This window comes from Callorhinus ursinus, unplaced genomic scaffold (genome assembly GCF_003265705.2).
Source record: "Callorhinus ursinus isolate GAN/ISIS: 27379988/994484 unplaced genomic scaffold, GSC_fseal_2.0 scaffold17, whole genome shotgun sequence".
Lineage (NCBI taxonomy): Eukaryota > Metazoa > Chordata > Mammalia > Carnivora > Otariidae > Callorhinus > Callorhinus ursinus.
This window is the reverse complement of record NW_027397079.1, coordinates 7032135-7054089: the sequence shown is the minus strand read 5'-3', so window position 1 is coordinate 7054089 and position 21955 is coordinate 7032135. Positions and strand designations below refer to the sequence as shown.

At 40.3% G+C, this 21955-nt stretch overlaps 1 protein-coding gene across 4 annotated transcripts in view; it reads right to left on the bottom strand.

Moving 5' to 3' along the window:
• Window positions 1-21265, bottom strand: part of AGPAT5 (1-acylglycerol-3-phosphate O-acyltransferase 5) — a 68036-nt gene extending 46771 nt beyond the window's left edge. For all 4 annotated transcript variants that reach the window (XR_012381117.1, XR_012381116.1, XR_003210996.2 and 1 more), the window contains exons 1-3: window positions 20901-21265; window positions 6072-6141; window positions 1048-1163 (exon numbers count right to left, since the gene is read on the bottom strand). Coding sequence is in view for 1 of the 4 variants with exons in the window: in XM_025886161.2 (XP_025741946.1) it covers window positions 1048-1163; window positions 6072-6141; window positions 20901-21119 (405 nt within the window). In the remaining 3 variants the exon portion in view is untranslated. The remainder of the gene's footprint in view (window positions 1-1047; window positions 1164-6071; window positions 6142-20900) is intronic.
• Window positions 21266-21955: the final 690 nt, after the last annotated feature.

The window sequence follows — 21955 nt, the reverse complement described above, 5'->3', positions numbered from 1 at the left end:
CTACAGAAGGCATGTCACTGTTTGCCCAAATAGAGAGGACTGATTCATTCTTTACTAACTCTTTAGAATTAAAAGCCACAGCAGGTTTATACCACAACGTAAAATTTCCCCAAGCTGTAGTGGATGTGATGCCTACTCTTGACATACTAGTTCTTGCCTGTCATTCAACTTGCTTCTTAAAGTCTTTTTTAATTAAAAAACACCTGGGTTCTTTCCCAGGTATATGGAAGCTACAGAAGTGAAGACCAGGTATCTTTCCTTAAGGAACTTAAAAATTAGTGGGGAAGTGAAATATGTATACAAGTATGATATCAAGAGAATCTGGTAAGTGTGATAATAAAGACAGCCCAAGACAAAAGCAGGGTGCAGGGAACCGCCAGGCTCAGGAAGGGTTTCATAATCGCATCTAAACTGGGCCCTGGAGACAGAGGAAAGCATATTGCCTTGAACTAAAGCAACACCTCGAAGAAGGATAGGGAGGGAGAAACCGATTCAGGCTAGGAAAAGAAAGGTGGGTTGCAGGGAGGCAGGTCACGGTGGAGCATGAATGCCACGCACGGGAACTGGCACGTGGTACAGTTGAGAAACACACACTTTGAGCAGATAAGCGGCTTGACCAAATGTATGCCGGAGAAGCAAATTAACGGCATTCTGGAAAATATCCTATACTAAATGTTTATTATGTGCCTGGCACTCATGCTCAACACTCTTGCATTACAGCACACTGTTTTTTTAATATCCTACAGATCATAATTAAGTTTTAATATTAGTTTCTTAAGGTAATCATCTGTCGATTCTATGCCTTTAAATTTTCCTAGTTGATTTTTGTACACTTGTATTTTTGGTATTTAACTACCTAGGTGATCAGACGTGTACAGAAATGCACACCATTAAAAATGCCCAAGTAAAATTACTTCTGTTTGGAATAAATTATTAAACCCATAAAAATAAAACAACCTATACATTTATATTAAGTGCATGCTAAATTTCCAAATCTAAAATTTTTACAAGCTACATACATAATGAAGAAAACATGGAAAAAGTTACCTGAGAAAAATAACACCCATACAGCGGAAGCCACTTTAACCCATCTTTCAGCACGTAGCGTACATGTCCAAGAGCATTCTGCCTGATGGCCAAAATATCAGCAATAATCCAGTCAACTGCAAAGACACAACCCAATTAACGCATAAATGATCTGTATGTGAACTCTGGCATTCCTTTCCCAGAAACAGAAAAAGCCTCTTCACAAGATTATACTAGGAATATACTTTTGGAAATATGAGAACTTTAAAATTACTTTATATCAACTGTAGACATTTAAAAATTACAAGTTGCATTTATAAAAATTTTTTGTTTTTTTTTTCTTTTTGCATTCCTTGAAGGGCTTTGTATTTCAGAGGTAAAATGCAAAAAGTCACAAACCGCTGTATGATACAAAAGTAGCATGAACAAAGAATAAAGCGCCTCTAATTCTTAGTCTAAAAAAACATAAAATTATAAGCAAAAAATGGTTAAATGAAACTGCCATATATATTGTGTATATACTAATATGTTCAACACAAGGCAAGGACACTTCATCTTTACTGGTGCATTCCAGGACACGATCCTAGGTTACGACGTCAGAGCAAAGATCTGAGGCTCACAGCTGTGCGGGCAGATACATGCCCCTTACAGAAGCACAGCACAGGTACCCAGCGGCCCAGTAACGGGCATACATGGGGATGTTATCGCCAAAGGGTCGCAAAAGCAAAAATAAGACATGAGTGTGTTGATAGTAACAACAACACTTCTGGGAAGAGAGAAGAAATTCCAAACAGAAAGACTAGCCCGTGCTGAAGCAAAGAACCAGAAACCGTGTGCAGAAGGTGGCAAACAGGGGAGATGGTCAAAAGAGTCAGGGGGAAATGAAACAAAATGAAGCAGGAAAACAGTAAAAAGTCTTGAAGACCAGAGACTTGGGTTTGAAAGCAAATGGCTATAAACTACTCCATCTCTTTGATAACAATGAAAACTGAACTGGAGTTTGGGATCCTTGGGGAAAAAAAATGATAAGAATCTCTGAAAAAAAAATGTAGTCTTACTATCACGTGTGTATCCAGGGCCATAGAAGCCAGAACAAAAGGACTGAATTAGAGGGGAAAATGTTAAAATAAAATCTATGGCAAATAAAAGCCTGGAAATTAAAGCAGTTAACAGTAGTTTTAAACCAAAATGAACAGTTTCCCACAGGATTACAGCTGTGTGAGATCCTTTAGACAATACATCACACTGGAGAGATTATCCCAAAGACAACTTAGCCAGTTAAACACTAAAAATTATTCTTGTGAAAAATCACGTTATCAATTATTGCAAATCTCTTCTTAATCTTTATCACTCACAAGTTCTTTCTTGATGACTTAAGTTATAATTACACAAATTGATTCTATGACAACTCCTTTTAAGTAGAGTGATGCAGATACTCTCCTACAACCAGGGATCCCTAGAAGCTGTGTCTGTCTGCTGGAGACACTGACGCTACAGAACGATCCACTATCTCTTTACTCTCAAGTATGTGGCTTCCGCTGGAACCCTTCTCCCTAGCCCCTTCCTTCTCATTCAAATCACCTCAACAATACTGACAAACACAGCTCTTTCTGATTATGTTTTGGAAGCCAAATGAGCCGCCTTATAATAACTGTACCTAATGTAAATAAATTGTGAGAACTAAATGTACATCTGGAACATATTTGGGGTACAAGGCTAAAAACAAGATATGGTATCTTTTCCTGGAACAATTATCTTTTTATAGTTTGGAAGAATTTTTAATAACACATTTTTATATTGAAACAAACAGGGCTACACATGGCCTAGAGTACATCTTCTAAAACTTTTAAGTGTAAAATGTGTCATGTTAGTATTAACTCTCCGGCCCTATGGCCTTAAATTTGCACAAATTTTAGTGGAAAAGCTTAAGAACTAACTTTAGTTCAAAGACCCAGACTTTGTGCCATCAATTTTTGCTACTCAATTACCTTTACTTTTCCTGTTTATTCTCAACTAGGTTTCTCCTAGGAGACGCTAGACTACAGCTGGGTTGCTGACAGCAGAGATGGGAATATGTACCTTTACAGTAACTATTCACACGGCCATAGCAGTGTCATTGTTCCTGTGACCTCTGAAGAGAGGAGAGCCAGCAAGAAAAGCAAGGCTTTTCTCATCTATGTTATTATGTAACAAGAGTCCCTAAGTCACAAGGGTACTGCATAGTGTAACAGAGATCCTGGGCGGGAAGCACTTGTCTAGCGGGGACCCAGCACCGCCTGCTCCTGGTTAGCTGCCATCATCATCACCACCACCACCCCTGCTGTTAAATGCCCCCCATAAACCAGGCACACTGAGAGACTAGGAGCCAGCCTATGGAAATTGCCTAAAAACTCTGAGCAGTAGACATTCTCACAACTTACGAATAAGGCTAAGAGAAGCTAAGTGATTTGCCCACTGTCACACAGCCCACTGCCGAACAGCAGATGAGCCAGGGTCTGACGGCAAAGCCCACACCTTTTTATGATAATCTGCTCACCACATATTTTGTTAGTCGAGGCGAATATCACTGAAACCAAGAAAAGGATGCATTTCCTGAGATCAAGGTAAACAGTGTCAAAAGCAGGTATTTAAAAAGGCCAAGAGGAAGGAATAAGAGCCACTACAACGTCTCAGCAGAGAAATAAGTTAAGAGACTAAGAACAGAGAGACAGCAAGGGCACATCAAGTGAAAACACCAGAGAAGAGATACTAATTAAAACGTCAATTGTCTGGAACGTGAGGCCCAGAGGAGACTTGTATTCTGGCAAGCCTAGTAGAGGGCAAACAAGACAGTCTATGTTGAATAGCAGTCTTTGAAATATTCTTTCTGCTAATTACATTTTTAGATACTAATTTGTGGTTCTTAATATATCTCAGAAGGGTCTTAAGAAAAGGGTACTCAGACCCCACCGGCCAATGACCCATGACCATGGATAAGCTTCAGGGGTCTCTGGAACCTAAAACTATACACAAATTTGTGTATGCCCATATCCCTGGGCATAATCTATCATATTCTGACTAAAACTTGCAATTCTGAAGTAATTTAAAAATCACTATCTAGTTATGTTCCTAGGTTATGAGTTTCTTAAAAGGCATTCAAAAAAAGTAGCTTTCTCAAATCCCGAAGGCTAACTGGTACAGGACCTGGTAGTAGAAAGTCTCAGGCCCTGATGGGTCAGATAAAGGCACGAGGAAATGGCTCTCTGACCTGAGAAGTGGGACTTTTTTCGAGTCAGTTGTGGGCTGACTTTGGAACTCATACTTCCCATATTACCTTCTAGTTCTAAACACACAAGTAGGAAACAAAACTGTTTTCTTCCAAATGTTTCCCGCAAAGTCCTCACTCTGAAGGAAAGTATATAAAAGCCAACAGGTAGTAAGCACACCAGTGACAGCAACGGTTCTCATTTTATTGCTGGTGTTACCACCACTGCCTCTGGGAACGTGAGGAGTACTTACTCCACATGTTCACGCTAGTTGCACAGCTGTTAATACAACTATTTCACACTGAAACCTGGCAAAAAGAAAGTTGGCAGGGAACCCGAACAAGGAATTTTAAGAGAGAATCCTCTTTAAACACATAAAAAAAAAAAAAAACTAATAAAATGAACCAATGGGTCAACATAAAGGAAATTTGGGTTGTCATGAGCCACTCCCCACCCTGGACCCATTAATCCTTTACATTTGGATACTGGAAGCCTGGTAGAAATACACTGTCAGCAACAGGACAAGCAGCAGGACTCTGCTAGCAGTAAAGACCCAGTGTGTCTGCAGAAACTCAAAATCCAGAAGAAAGGCTGCTCTACCGGCCAGTGCTGGAAGCAGACACTGGCCCAATCAGGCTGCTTGTTTTGCTGAAGTCAAATGTAATTAAATCGTCCAAGCCAGTTACATTCATGAAGTCAGGGAAATACACAGATACATCAAAATTCCTATCAACCTTTGTAGAATCAACTCTTGTGCCATAAAACTGAATGTAATCATTAATAAGCTAAATCGAGAAAAATGCATTTCAACTTCTTTGACTTTCTTTACCTTACCCATGGTACAGGTAGTAGTAAAAGCAACAAAATCATGAAGAGACACAGTTGACAGGAGGAAGATAAAGAACAGCTATAGGCTTAAGTGATTTTTCCAGTATCCTATAATCCCTCAGGTTGTTTTTAGCTTTGAACTTCTGGGTAGTACATTTCTTAAAGTAAGAAAAATGGAATTTAGGAAATGTGCATCAAAAGCAGTTACAGGTTTGAAAAGATATGAAGTGTGATTTTCCTCTGGACTGAATTATTTGTAGAACTAAAAAGTACCTTAACCAATGTCAATTTCTTGGGGTTTGATACTGTACAACAGCTATATAACATGTCATCATTGGGGTAAAATTGACTAAGAGGTCACGGGATTCCATATACTATTTTTGCAAATTCTCGAGAATCTATAATTATTTCAAAATAAAGTTTTTTTTTAAAGTGCTTTAAAGTATATACTGCACTATAATTGAAGACCAGAGTCTTCTGACAGAACAGCAAACTATAATTAAACTAAAACATTTGATGAGGCCAAAGGAACTGCAGACATTAGAAATTAATACTGCCTTTAGGGAAGGAGTAGTCACTTATTACCACCACCTTTCTGCTTAACAATCAAAAACGTAAAATGTGTCCACACTTTGACCCAATTTTACTTCCAGGAACAGAACTTACAAAAGGAAGAATGCATAATTTATTTAAAAAACTATTCAAAGAAACAAAATAAATGAAAGAAAATGGCTCATTTACACCCATCAGAGGGAGAAAGGTAAATTTGGGAAAATTCATAGTTTTCCTATGCCTGACTTTCCAAAAAGGTAAAATCACAAAAACACAAGGTCACGATATAATATCTACATTGAAAATTTCATGTTTTAACAATAACCAAAAAAATTTTCATTTAAGTAAATAAAAACATGATTTTGAATGCCCATCTACTTTCTGTAGAAAACCTAAATTTCATGCAAATGAAATACAAACCTGTGCTTTGATGATTTGCTAAATATATTATATTTTCTTTATTTTTTGGCAAATCTCCATATAGCAATATCTAAAAGATAAAACAAAAGGAAACATTAATATTTCAAAACATGCACTACTGTAACAAACAAAATAGGACACAGTCAAAAAATCGACAAAGTCATGACTATTTCCACCCATGATTAACAAAAGTTAGATTTCTCTTAGCAGCATCAGAGACCATAAATGGCACATGTGTATAAAGTAGCTAAGTGGAGGGCAGGTTAATGGTTATAAAGTGAAACAGAATGATCAACACCCTCATGAGAAAAACATAACAAGCATTTATTTACTGACTGCTTATAGGATCTGAAGCTTTTTCTGTAAGATACATCTTCCTTCAAAAAGCCCACAGTGTAGTGGAAGAGACAGCCGTGTAATACAGTTAACAGGAAGACGTTAACACAAACATTATGAAAAGACGACACATTTTAGATCAGAGAACTGTCGACTGAAGAGCAGAAGCAGCATCGTTAGGTGTGGTTTCGGCAGATGGGATGAAGGAAGGACATTCACGAAAAGGTGGACAAAGAAATGGAGTGGTAGCGTCTGAGGTGTCTGGGGCCTGTGGAGGCGCCCCCAGCACTTTCGAGTCAAACGGCTGCATGCAGGGTTGGTGAGCTGGAGCAGGGACCCCAGGGAGATCTGGACCAGAATGGGAAAAGTCTTTTGAATACCAAACTGAAGATTACAACTTCATTTTGTAAGTAACAGGGAAACCTGGCTCACGATTAGGACCCTCTATATCTCTGTAAAGAATAGAGAAAGTTCACTGGGGCGCCCGGCTGGCTCAGTTGGTGGAGCGCATGACTCTTGAGCTCAGGGTCATGAGTTCAAGCCCCATGCTGGGCATAGGGCTTCCTTAAAAAAATAAAATTAGAAAAAAAAAAAAAAACCAAACCAGAGAGAGTTCAGGATATAGGTGACTTCCAGGACTGGGGCGGGCGGCCGGGATGCAACATGTGAGCTGCACACGGCGGTTCCAACTCTAGCAGTCTTTTTTTTTTATTATTATGTTATGTCAATCACCACACATTACATCATTAGTTTTTGATGTAGTGTTCCATGATTCATTGTTTGCGTATAACACCCAGTGCTCCACGCAGAACGTGCCCTCTTTAATACCCATCACCAGGCTAACCCATCCCCCACCCCCCCTCCCCTCTAGAACCTCAGTTTGTTTCTCAGAGTCCATCGTCTCTCCTGGTTCATCTCCCCCTCTGATTTCCGCCCCTTCATTCTTCCCCTCCTGCTATCTTCTTTTTTTTTTTAAACATATAATGTATTATTTGTTTCAGATGTACAGATCTGTGATTCAAGAGTCTTGCACAATTCACTGCGTTCAGCAGTCATGTTTTATTTCTTAAACGGGATGGTGGGTACACAGGTGTTCATTATGAGCCTGTAGTTCCGTTATGTCTTAAATATTTCACAAAATTAAGAAATTAAAAGTATATTTTTAAAGACTTTAAAGGAAAGGACTGCTAACAGTGTTTTTTTTTACTATTCAGGGCATTTTTGTTTCTCAGTATCTTGTCATCATGGGTTATGCAAGATTATGAATTAACTAAGGGTTTTCAGATGTATGCTTTTAGATGTCCACACAGATCTTTTGGTCACAACACTCTTCGTTAACATCTTCACAACAGAAGAAAGAAAATGACATCAACTCGGTATCTCTGTAGAAAAGTGTAACTGGAGGACATAACACTGCGCGGATCAGGGAGGCAGACTGAGGTTTCTACGCTCTTCCCCAGAAAACTATACCATGCTATACGTGTAATATATGTTTAAATATTTGCTCAATTTTTTATTAATAAAGTCTATCAGTGCCAAAAAAACAAAACAAAACCCTAAACCAACAGTTTGATCTATGCAGGGTTAAAAGAGGAGTTCTTGCTTGTGAACAACCCCCATTCTCTGGCCAATAAGCAGGAATTGCTTCAACAGCACAGGTACAACGCACTGCGTTGACAGTACTGCAGCCACACGACCTTCTACCTTTTGGCTTAAGTTCCCTGGGTGGGACATTCACATTTAAAGGTTTCAATTTAATTGGTTCAACCTGATTACCACTCTTTGGAGACCTGCCTGCCCCCTAGCTGAAGTCAGCAGTTGAACCATCCAAGAAGAGGCTCTCCCTTTCCTTTCCTGCTCTGAGCTTGATTAATAGACTTGTCAGGATGCAGCCTTTGAAGGTAAATAACAAGACAAGTTATTAAAAGGCAGTTGTTTTTTTTTTTTTTTACTTTGATTGTGGTAATTCTGGCATGTTCCGACTGGATGGGGCCAGCAGCACAGGTTGTGAAAGAAAAATCACCCAAGGCAGAATGAAGGAAACAGAAGTTTACTGAATACACTGCAAGACAGGAGCAGGAAGGACAGCCAGGAGAGACTGTCTACCTAGGCAGGGGTGAGGTGCTGTAGTAGCAGGTATGGGAACATATGGAATTCACCTGGTTGTAAACACCCCACTGATAGGTGATGGCCTATAGCTATTTCCAGGTGGGTCGCTTCATGAGCCTGTTGGCATTCAGCTCAGTGGTCCCTGTGGGCCCTTTTCCCTTGCTCACGTTTCCAGTGCTGAAGCCTGCTGCCTAGAAGTGGCCTCTCTGGTATCTAGAGAAAGTAAGTAGTGAATTTAATTGGGCAAAACAGATGGAGAAAACATAGTTCTACTGTTAGATCACTCTGAAGGAGAAAAACCTAATTCATAGCCACTGAAGGGAAAATATATACCTACATCTTTCATACTTCTAAAGATTATTCTTCAATATGCATAGTATCTCGCTGAAATAAAAAGTATTTCCAAATAAAATGCAAGAAGATGGGAAAAAAGGGTAAGCCTTTCACAAAACATAATTTAGCTATTTTAAAGTAAATATTTGGGCTGACTGCCTATTTAAATTTTTTCATTTGCCACTATAAATTGGTTGGAATTCAACAGAAATAAGTTAGAAAAGAGTAGCCTTTCATAGTTAAAACCTGAAAAAAGATCTAAAAGCAAAGTAAATGAAATTATGAACTACAAATCTTACTGTAATAGTTGCAAATCATTAAGTACTCTGAATTAATGTTGACTAACCAAAGAAAGGAATGCATAATTACAATCTTAGGTATCAAATATATGCAGTTTTAAGGCCCTTCACTTGGTTTATTTCCAAGATTTCAAAGAAAAAAGCATTTCATTCTAATTTAAAACTGTCAGATTTCTTTCATTCATTTAAGTGAAAGTTTTTAAATTTACCACCAAGGAGAGGAAGAAATGCAGATTCTCAAATACTTAACACTTAAGTATTTAACAGTTATTAACAGTTATTACTACCTTATTAACAAATATATGGTTAGATAGCTGTAGTATCTAAATTAAAAAAAAAGTTCCTAAGAACTTACAAAATACCTATACATATAAATTATTAAATGATTAGGTAAGGACCAAGGGCAGGCTGCCCCTAGAAGGGCCACTTTGGCATAAAGATTAAGTTAAAAGTAATCACAACCCAGCAGATGCAGGAAAAGCTATCTGCCTGGCTCTCAAAGACCTAAATTTGCATTGAAAAGGAGAGCCAGTTCCAGGAAGAGAGCTCTAAATAGACTCCCCTTTACCTAAGAAACTGATCTGCATAATAGGGCACCTCCTTTCACCTTCTTGCCAACAGCCTTTTTCTTGAATCCTCAACCCCTCTCGCCCTCTTTAGCTCAGGTAAGCTTCCCGTTGACGCACTATCTTTGGAATCTCATGTGTGTGTGTGTGGAGTCCCCATACATACACCTATTAAATTTGGTTTTCTCCTGTTAATCTGTCTCATGGCAATTCGATTCTAAGTCCACCTAGAAGGACCACAGGGCAGAGGAAGGTCTTCCTCCCCGACAATTACACGAGGACCTATAAGCCTACCGGCACTGTCTCATTGTAATCATCTTAAATCCGCTCATCCTCGGCATGCATCTACCTCTTCTCCAAAGCCTTCCCGCCTTCTAACCCAGAGCCCAGGATTAATCACACCCCTCTTTTGCCCTGGAACAAACCCTGTTCACACTCCTAGTGTGAACTCCTAAGGAGCCTCAACCACAAGTTGTGCATATTTATTTGCAAGTCACCTGTGTGTACGGGGGGCGGGGGGGGCTCATAAGCTCTTCTGTGGCAGGGTCTTCATTGTTTTTCTACCCCCCGAGGCCAGGACTCAGATGGTTTTCAGCACAAGTTTACTGAATCATTAAGCTGCACTTTTATTTTTCACAAGCAGATAAAGCTACATCTCAACTTCAGCAGTAGATAAAGCTAGATCTCAATTACAGCAGTGAAAGGTTTTGGAATAAACATAAGTAAAACACTTTAAATGCACCAGTGACTTAAGGCATTCTGTGAATCTTCTAGTACATGTATTTTGAATCACATTAATCAGGTCTTTTGCAGGTAATTTGTTCCTTCAAAACAAGGCACATGAAAAACATGGCTTTTTTTGTTCTTCCTAATTCTTTAATTTTAGGTCCATCATAACTGTTGATTTTAGCTCATCCATTTTTTTAAAAGCTCATCTAAAGTCTCTATAGAGGGGCGCCGGGTGGCTCAGTCAGTTAGGTGTCTGCCTTCGGCTCAGGTCATGATCCCAGGGTCCTGAGATGGAGCCCCATGTTGGGCTCTCTGCTCAGTGGGGAGCCTGCTTTTCCTTCTCCCTCTGCCTGCCGCTCCCCCTGCTTGTGCATGCATGCTCTGTCAAATAAATAAAATCTTGAAAAAAAAAGTCCCTATAGAAAAAAGGACAATTTTTCCTTTTCATTTTATTAATTCAGAAGGGGACAATAAAAATGCTCTTTGAATAATTATCTTCATTGCAACTGATCCTCTAGTTACTTTTCTGCTTTAGTCAAACAAACTTGTTTAACTTGCACAAACCGGCTATCAGAAGGCAGCCTGGATGTAGATGTAGACTTCTTTCACCTCACCTTGACTGTATCTTTATATTGTTTTTAATTTTCTCCCATGATATGTAAACAACCTCAAGACTCTTTTATATCCTGAAAAGAGGGAGTAAAATGGAATCTACAGTGATCACATGTTTAACACAGTAGAGTATCTAATAATACCACCGGAACATAAATGCATACCATTCTTTTTTTGTGGAAAAAAAAAACAAAAACAGATTCTTCATTTATCTCAATAATATCCATTTTCTTTCAGTATGCAAAATGAAATATTTTTTTAAAAAACTTTTTCACTGCCCTTAATATAGACTCTGTTGAGGGCGACCGGAGTATGCTACCCCAAAATATGCCACATTGGCATAAGGATATTTTGAGGTGAAGACAAATGAGAAACACCAGACACAGGAATACCTTTCTGGCTTCCCCCTTTCTGCCGAAGTCATAAGCTTCCCTTTGTAAGGGTGATGTTAATACCCATTCCTAAAGGTGTTCCCTTCTAGAGTGCCAGAAAGACCAGCGATAGCATGAGAGGAGTCTGCACAGCAAACCTTACTAAACCACCCTTACCTATCACACATTCCCTAGGGACATGCCCACAATTTACCAGCCCTAATGGCACAAAGCCCTTTCTCTGTCTAGTCATGTTTCCAGAAGTTACTGCCCTTTTTTAAAATGACATATAAACCCCTCAAACTGAGTCTATTCACTTCTTTTGATTTTCACTTCTTTTCTGCGAGGCACCAATGCATGTAAAAATATTAACATCAGTAAAATGTGTATGTCTTTTCTGCTGTTAATCTGACTCTTGTCAGTTTAATTTGCAGACCTCAGCTATGAACCTAAGAGAGTAGAGGAAAAGTTTTTCTTCCTCTACACTGCAACATAATAGTCACTAAGAGCACAAGTTAAAGTATTTGATTTGAATTAAGACTTGGATTTGAATCCTAGTCTATCACCTTAGTAATTGTGTGTAATTGAGCAAAGTCCCTTACCTCTCCACCATCTATTTCTTTACATGTAAAATGAATGTCCTAACAGCAACTACTCCTAATTAATGAGATCAGGTAAACTACTTCACACATTGCCTTGAACATAGTAAGCATCCCCCCAAAAGTTAGCTGTTGTTATTATTGTCCAATAAAGTGAAATTTTTTGTTCACAACTGTGTTAAGTGATTAATGGGTAAGAGGAAAAAAAAGTCTGATTACACAGAAATGCAGCTATAAGTTGTTTTAATAAGATTACATATACACTTTACGATGTTTATAATCATTTGAAATGAATTTTTAAATGTATTTTTAGGCCAATGAAATATATCACGAGTTAACCAGTAAGATTTCTACTGTAATGCATACAAACACGATGGTCTTTTTCTGCCCAATCTCAAGCAACACTTCATTGAATAGGAAAATTACAATGCCCTCTGAACCAAGATCAAAGTAGAAACATAGTCATTTGTCTAATAAGCAGTACGCTAAAATAATGATCATGCAACATTTAAAAGGAATCTTACAAATCACAAAGCTTTCTTATACATTCTTCACGTGTGTCCCTTGGTACTGTCCTTATTCTACAGGGTGTTTTGCTGAGCACCTATGACATGCCAGTCACTGAGCGCAGTTTCGCATGGTGTCTCATTTCGTCTTCAAAACAGCATGACAGCAAGTATTCGACTGAAGGAGGAGAATATTGAGCTGAGAAGCTGACTTATTCAAGCTGACACATACTATGGCAGAGAGCTAGGAATTACACTCCGGTTTCTCACATCAAGATCCAAAACTCTTTCGAATGTTATAAAACTATTCTCTGCAAAAATTCGAAATAAGAACTTTGAATGAGAAACCTTCCCATATATTAGAAGCTTATGTGGGGGCTCCTGGGTGGTTCAGTCGTTAAGCGTCTGCCTTCAGCTCAGGTCATGGTCCCAGGGTTCTGGGATCGAGCCCCGCATCGGGCTCCCTGCTCGGCGGGCAGCCTGCTTCTCCCTCTCCCACTCCCCCTGCTTGTGTTCCCTCTCTTGTTACCTCTCTCTGTGTGTCAAAAAAAAAAAAAAAAAAAAAAAAAAACTAAAAAAAAAGAAGCTTATGTGATTTTTTCCGTCTGAACACTAAGGAGATAAGAAACTCATGAGAAAAAATTAAGTAGACATAAAAAATTTTCCTCCAGAAATGCAAATGCAGTCAGGGAACAAAGCAATACCTAAGCCAGGAAGAGCAACTGACGTTCACTCTCCGGGCCCTAGCTTCCACAAACCCGTGCTGAGCCACACAAGCTCCGTACAGTGAAGCAAGGCTAGGAGCCAGCGGCACTGCTCCTGTATTCCCATGACACTTGATTCTTTTCTTTCTTTCATAACTTCATACACGCTTTTTTAAACTGACTTCTTTCTACACTGCTAAGCTGTGTGTTGAGAGACTATTTTCTCATTCTAAAACATGAGTGCCTATGGGCACCTGGGTGACTCAGTGAGTTAAGTGTCTGCTTTTGGCTCGGGTCATGATCTTGGGGTCCTGGGACTGAGCCCTGAGTCGGGCTCCCTGCTCCACGTGGAGTCTGCTTCGCCTTCTGCCTCCTCCCCCTGCTTATGCTCATGCTCTGTCTCTCCCTCAAATAAATAAAATCTTTAAAAAAAATAAAATAAAATAAAACATGAGTACCTAGCATGTGGTTAGCACTTTGGGTGATGCTCCTTTCCAGGTATCACCCCCTGATTTCTTTTTGGTTCTGCAATCCCCACCTGGAGGCCAGGGAGGATAAAGCTGTCTTCCAAATACCACTTCCACACACATACAGTCCTCTAAAATATCCAAGCAACACTTGCTTATTTGGGGTTTCCATTGCTAGTTCCCACAGAGAAAGGGGAAACAAAATAAGCCTTAGAGAACTGCGTAGGTTCAAAAGTAGCAAGAAGTACAGGTTTTTATTGACAAGCAAACAAAGGTTTCTCTATATCGCTGGCTGTTGCAGAATGTCCTCTTTATAAGGTCTCTGACCTTATTCTTTCTCAGTCTTACTTCTGAGCGTACAGTTCATGTTTCTTTCCCCTTTATCTATTTAAGAATACAATTAGACTCACTAGACCAGCAGTCCCTATTAAATCAAAACCTGTCAACCAGGAAGCTCATTCAAGGACCCACCCCAGTTAAAAGTGAGATTCATCTACGTTTCCACAGACACCAGATCAGTATCCCCTGTACTCTGCCCTTTTATTAAAAGGGGAAAATTAAGTTATTCTCCCCTTTATTGCTATCTCCACAAGGTTACAATCTTGTAGAGGGGTCAATACAGGCATTAAAAGATGCTAATGTTATGTTAATATTTCCTGTGTTAATCACATGTGTGATGCTGACACCGAGGGGGTGAGGGAAAGATGAGGCTTCAGCTGGAAGGAGTCCAAAGGCACATGCTTGAAAATACCCTGGTGATTTGGGAGACTGGGGAGGAAGCAGCAGCTGGGTTACAGTGAAACCAATAAATGGAAAAAGTGGCCAGGGCAAAATTCAGACAGCTTTGAAGGCCACACTTAGGAGTCTTCATTTTCATTCAATTATCCACTGAGGGCCTCTTTGTCCTAAACATACCACAATACTCACTCCCGTCTGAAGTAAAGATTCAAAGCACCTCATGCAGCCTTCTTAAAGAACCCAGGCAAAGTTATTTTATCTTTGTGTCACAAAGCTAACAAACACAAACACTCCAATTTCAGTATTATCCTCTACTGGAATTGTTTGTCCCTACTGTCCCTAGTATGAATAAACTAAGAGCAGGGATCTCATTTCAACCAACATAACCACACCATCGAGCAAAGCATCTTCAGAAAATGGATCCTGAAGCCAGAGTGCCTTGTACCGACCGAATCCTGCCTTAACTACTGCAAGTGTGAACTACGGGTGCCTCAGTTCTCATCGGTAAAATGGGAAGAAGGGTGCCCACGTGGTCACAGCGACAGGACTGACACGCTAGAACACCTGGCACAGTCAGCTCGCCTGCAGCTCCTTACGGAACCCTTCCTCTCCTTTCTCTTCCACATCCCGTCACAAGGCCCTACCAGCTATGTCGAAAATAGATCTGGGAATCTTTACATCCTCTCCATGCCCACTCTGTCCACAACTCTGACCACCATCTCTTGCCTGGATTACTACAAATCCTCCCTGATTGGCCCTTTTCCAGAGCTCCATGCAAATGTCACTGGTTTGGGCAAAGCTCCTCAACCACTAGTCTAACAATCTCACTGAGCACAGTACATGTTAATTTTCTTGTTACCATCTGTGCCTCACTAGAGGGTGAGCTCCATAAGGGCAGGGATCTTGCCCACGGTTTTCCTCACTGTATCCCTTAGCATCCAGCTAAGGATCTGAACAAGGTACACACTCCAATACTGCATGAATGAAGGAATGAAGAGTAGTTTTTAGGGATTCCTTAGAAGTTACTACTCAGTTTTGGATTGCATTATCAACCCGTGTTTAAGAAACCATAATAAAATGAGAAAATATTAAAGGAAAAATTAATTTCTAAGTCCATTTAGGAAGAGTCAACTCTCGGTTCATTCAGCTCTACAAATTCAGACAAATTCACGAAAGAGGGAAATTAAATTATGTCTATAGACTCATATTTTCCTTTCCTCATCAACAGCACAGAGGTGTCCCCATAGGTTACAGACATATTGGGTACAACTATAAAACCCATCCGAGAAGTTAATGTATTGGAGGAGTCTTCCCACAATTTACATTTATTTAAAAGCTCTTAGAAGAAATCTAAAGTTACACACCAAATTCTTGCATACCTGGGAAAGGTGTGTGTAGGCAGAGGGAACTTTAACTTTCTCAAAATATTTTGGCAGTGTTTGAATGATTTTTTGCATCTGTGATTTAAAATAGAAAAATAAGACATTAAAAGGAATCTTACACCAATGCAACCAAAAAAAAAAAAAAAACTGCTTGCTCAATCAAGGATTTTTATTTATAGAATGTATAAAAACAAGGTTCTAATTACAGTTCTCTAAAATTTTCCTATAAGTCTATTCTCTGGCCAGACTTAAAATGTGTTAGACTGGAATACTATCTGATTTGAGAAATTAATTTCCTCTATGAAAGGCTGTTGTCATTCTTAAACACACACATGCAGAAGCACAACCAAATCTGCCTGGCTCTGTCTTGCCCCAGCTAAACTGAAGGAAGTAATCGCAGGTCTTTTAAGGTCTTCACATAGATGATAAATAAGCAGAGAAAAAGGAAATAAAGGATACAAAGTATTTATATTCTCTTTAGGACTACTGATATTCAAGAAGACTCTGGGCAACGTTTTAGCAGAAATGCAGACAGAATCCAGATGTGGTAAAAAGGAGGTGGACCTGTAAGGTCCCTTCTCCCATTCTAAATAAACATGTTTTATTCGAACAGTTTAGCTGCCTTTAGCCACAAGATACAGAATACAAATTTAACTGAGAGTCTAGGACTATGTTTGATGAAACAGTGCTATAGAAAGAACCAGTTATAAACGAGATGTCTCCAGATATGAATGCCTTGGTTGTTCCTGAGGAACTTGAAAAAATGTTTCATTTAAAAGTATGAATTATTAGAGAAGTTAAGAGTATTCTAACTGAACATATTAAAAAAAATCAAAATCTTAGGCTTAAATTCTGTTATCTTGTTTCCAGTGCTTTTTGAACTATTTTATACTTGAAGTAGGTCAGTTGAAAAACTAAATTTATCTTCTCTCAAAGTCCACATTTTGTTGTTCTATCGTGTTAGCATTTGAGAAAGAGCAAATTAGAAGATAGGGCCATTAATGTAAAATACATTTTAAAGTAAATTCCAAGTGTTACAAAAGGATTTAAGCAGGAAAAAAATCTGATTAAAATATTTATTAGATGTTAATAAGGAGGCATGTATTATATCACTAGATATTTTTGCCCTGCAAGTATCAATGATCAGTTTTTAGTTCATTCCATTGGAAGGAGGAAAAAAAGAGAACTTTTTCTTTTGAAAATAATGAGAAAGGAATTCTGATATTTAGGAAAAAAAAAAAACATTAACTTTTAACAGCTTCCAAAACAACATGTTAAGATTTTTCATTACCTATCATAACTATTACAATTATTGTTTATGCAGAAATCTCAACATTCAGGACAGCATCCTACGATAGAAATTATGGTAAATCTGATTTCCCCTCACTTCGAGGTTATAGTAACTGCATCACCGTCCATCCTGCAGGAATCCTCACTGCTGCCTCTGCCAGTTATGCCCCTCTTTCTTTTTACCTTCCCACAAGTTTTCCTTAAACTCCAGCTCCAAGAATAAGCAGGACTAAGTTACTACTAGGTTGAATGGTGACCCCCACAAAAGACCGTCCACGTCTTAAGCCTGTAACCTATGAATGACCTTACTTGGGAAAAGGGTCTTGGGCTAAGGATTCTGATTTGGGGAGCTCATCCTGGATTATCTGAGTGGGCCCTAAACCCAATGACAAGTGTCCTTATAAAAGAAAGGCAGAAGGGGATCCGACACAGGCAGAAGAGGAGGAGGAAATGAGATCACAGAAGCAGATTGTGGACTATATGGCTACAAGTCAAGGAATGCCCACAGCCACCGGAAGCTGAAAGAGCCAAAGAAAAGACTGCCCTAGAGCCTCAAGAGGGAGTATAGGCCAACAAACACCTCGATTTCAGACATTTGGCCTCTAGAACTGTAAGAATAAATTTCTCTTGTTTTAAGCCACTAAATTTGAGGTGATTTGTTATGGCAGCAATCGAAAAGAAATAGTTATTTGAATCCATGTGCCCCAAAATAATAAAGAGGTGTGTGTGGATTTTCAATGGGTCTCAAATTAAGAGAGATAAATGAGACTTTTAAAATCCTTATTGCTTATTCCAAAGTAAATGGTGAAGGTACCCTTTTTTGTTTCAGTACTAATAAAATTCTAGAACCTAAAAAAATAAATTATAAACGAAAATTTTAGCAACAGCGATTGAAATGCTCTGTGTCAAAAATGCGTGTGAAAATAAAGTAGTGGAAATAGGAAGGAACAGATATTTAGCTAGAATCCAATGGAACATTCAAGTATACACGATGAACTGGCTTACCTGCCAAACACAGATCATCAACTTCATGGACCTACTTCTCTTCAGCTTAAAAATTATATACATTAAAAAAATTCTGTTACACTACTATGAGCCATTTCTTTTTTAAAACCTAGAATTAAAAAGCATTAAAAATTTCATTTAAAAAAATTCTAATTTATGTTCAACATCACTAATCAACAGGCAAATGCAAATCAAAACCATAAGTTATCACCTTACACCTGTCAGAATGGTTAGTATCAGAAAGACATTTAGAAAGGATGTGGAGAAAAGGGAACCCTCATGCACTGCTGGTGGAAACGTAAATTGGTGCAGCCACTGTGGAGGTTCCTCAAAAAATTAAAAATAGAAATGCTACCTGATCCAGTAATTCCACTATTGGGTATTTATCCAAAGAAAACAAAAACACTAATCAAAAAGATATACATGTACCCCTCTGTTTACTGCAGCATTGTTCACAATAGCTGAGATATGGAAGCAACTTAAGTGTCCACTGATAGATGAAGAAGACGTGCTACACACACACACACACACACACAGGAATATCACCCAGCCATAAAAAGGAATGATCTTGGCATCAGAGACAACATGGATGGATCTAGAAGGTTGCTAAGTGAAATAAGTCAGACAAATACCATTCGGTTTCACTTTATATGTGTTATCTAAAAAACAAAACAAAAAAGAAACCCATAAATACAGAGATCAAACTGGTGGTCACCAAATGGAAGGGGGTGGAAAAAATTCTAATTTAAATATAACTCTACAATGTATATAATTTAATGGTGAACTTCCTTTCATCCAAAAACTTAAATTACTAACACTTCTTCAGAAATGAATCAACATTCTTTTATACAGAACAAAGATGAGGATCATCTCTGTTTGCAAATTAGAGGTGAAAAACAATTCAAGAAAAAAAAAGTCCCCTAGCAAAATAAGAAAAACAAGACAAAATGTTAATCAAAACTTTACAATGACAAAGTCACTGATGAAAACTAGTAAGTAAAACTAAGAATAAGGTGACAGAATGTCCTTATAAATTCCCTTTCCTTTATTATCCTGGATATTGTCACTCATGCATTTATAAAAGGATGTCTGATGGCCCTCAAGTGTAATTCAAAGTTCTATTTAATGTGTGTTCTTTAAAGTTTGTTAGGAATCCTGGAACTCACTGTCCACTGACGATCAACAGATTCAAGTTTTTAAAAAACCATGTGCTGAGAACTCAAAAATTAAACTGGAGGTCTACACTGAACAGGGTATAAGGTAAAACATACAATTTAGAAACACTGAAATTTTACAATCATTTTTAAAATAAGAAACTTGCTAAACACATAGTACTTCACTGGTATATTATACATTATATTGCAGGGAACATGCTATATTCTTTGAACAAAAATGAAATATTCCACCAGAGGTAGTATTGTTTTCCTAAAAGGTAACTGACTCTGTCCTATGTTCTGTCTATATCCTAGTCCAGGTCAGCTGTCATCTGATGTGAAATCAAATATTTAATCATGACAAAACCATACATTTAGACAAAGGCAGTGAAATAAGAGCAAAGGGGGCAAAACGATTGACCTGAATTAGTGAAAATTTTAAATGAAGCCCATTTTAAAAGTCAATTAACAGGAAACCATGATCTGGAAAAGCAATCTTTCTTTTCTAGGAAGCACTTACAGACGCCGGTTTAAATGTAGGCCCTGGCTTCTCCTACTTCCCTTCCCCCAAACAACCTCCAACTGGGGCAAACTCAGAGTCATCAGGGATCCACAGCAGTGCAACTGCAAACTGAAAATAGTAGCTGGTTGACAACAGGGTGAAAACAGCTGCTCGAGGAAAAAAAAAAAAAAGACAAAAAGACAAAACCAATGCCATCCCATTCCCTTCAACCCAACCCCGACTAAGAAAAGAAAAGAAAAAAGAAAAAAAAGAGGACTAATTGGATATAAGGAATGACCAAGAGTCAAGCTCTTTTATTCAAATTGGGAAATAAAAGGAAAATTCGCAATTGTTATTTTTGTAAAAGAAACTTCAAATAACTAAAGGGGGTCTTCTACTTTTCTTTTCTTTTCTTTTCTTTTTTTTTTTTTTTACAAATTTAATCTGCAGATCCAGTCTCTACAGAAAAAGTAACAGAAAGTCATCAGACAAAAAATTAGCCGCACATTTGAGCCTAGTATAAGTTGGCAAGAATTTTATCTACGGTAAGGCTTCTACAGTAACAAATGTATTAATTTCCTCATCCAGCTTTCACTTATACTGGGGAAGAATGCAAAACAAAGTTGTACTTATTGTCCAAGTAGTAACATTCATCTGTTTCAAGAGGTCTCCGATTTTTTAAAAGCTCCCTTTTGACTTCAAACATTACCAATCTTCTGAGACCAAACGCCAAAAACTTGTCAACTGCTTGCCCTACTTAAGTGTTCATCTGCACCTACTTAGCAAAGCACCGAGACAGGTAGTTACAAAAGATGGGGAGAGCGGGGCGGATGATCCAACTTGTGGCCTGAGAACAACACAACCACAGCTTCCTAGCGATCTTGGGGTACCTGCAAGGAAGTATCGGACCAAACCCTACCTAAGAACGTGAAACTTCCCTCGCCGTGGGGGGACAGGGTGATGGCACGTGTTCTTGGGGCCGGATCTGCCACGCAGAGCTGAACGATCCTAAAGTACCCTGGGGTGGGGGGCGGGGCGCGGGGTGCATGGTTCCCAGCGGGGACCCGGGTGGAGAGCGGGGAGGCGGGGGCGGCAGATGGGAGCGGAGGGCGGGCAGTGCCCCTCACCTGCACGCCGGTGTAGTTCTCGAAGAAGAAGAGCACCATGCTCTGATAGATGCAGTAGAGCCGGTCGTCCACCGCCTGGTAGAGGCGGGAGGGCAGGAAGGCGGAGAGCAGCCGCCAGGCCCCCCAGGCCAGCACGTAGGTGGGGGCAGTGCCCAGGAGCACGGCGGCCGGCAGCACGCAGCGCATCGAGTACATGTGGAGCACCAGGGACAGCAGCATCTTGCCGGGGCCGCGTGCGGAAGGCTCCGCCGGCTGCTCCCCGCCCGGGACGCCTCCAGGCCGTCCCGCTGCCCTCAGCCAGCGGCCAATCACGGGGCCGGGCCGGGCCCCGCCGCCGCCCCCTCACCTCTCCGGGCAGCCAGCTGCACCTGAGACGCCCGGCCCGTGCCCGCTCCGGCCTCCGCCCCCAGCCGCATGGGCCGCGCCGCCTCCTGACGCTGGGCGGGCCCACGAGTGTGGGGTCGGGCGCGCTGCTCGCGGCCGCGGGGCAAGGGGATGCCGCGGCCCTCCGAGGCTCAGCAGCTCAGAGACGTTTACACCCCTTGACCCTCGCCCGTCACCCAGCGCCCCTGACGGGGGCGGGGCTCCGCGGCAACAACACGCCGCCTGATTGGCCTTCGGTTGCCATAGTCCCCCGTGGGGGGCGGGATTCCATGAAATTAACACATCCTCTGATTGCTCGAATGCGCTGACAGTTGAAGCGCAACTGCCGACCGGACGCGCGGCCAGCCAGGGTCTGTCAGCTACGCATGCTCCAAAGCTTAGTCTCGCTGCAGACGCGGGAAGGAAGGTGGCGACTGGCAGGCCCCCTGGGTGAAGGTGCGTGCGGGCCGGAGGAGGGGGCCCGGGTAGTCTTGGGTCCCGTCAGGTGGTTTCTGGGCCCGGGGTGTTTGGAGTGCAGGCCCCACGTTCTGCTCGCACGCTCTGTGGGCCCCTGGTCCCCGGGATGCCGTGTGTCTCAGATGTGCTGCAGACTTTGCTGTCTCCAGTCAGGAGGACTCACGCCTTCAGCAAATATTTGCCAAGCTTAGTTTGGGAAGGCCAAAACGACAAAC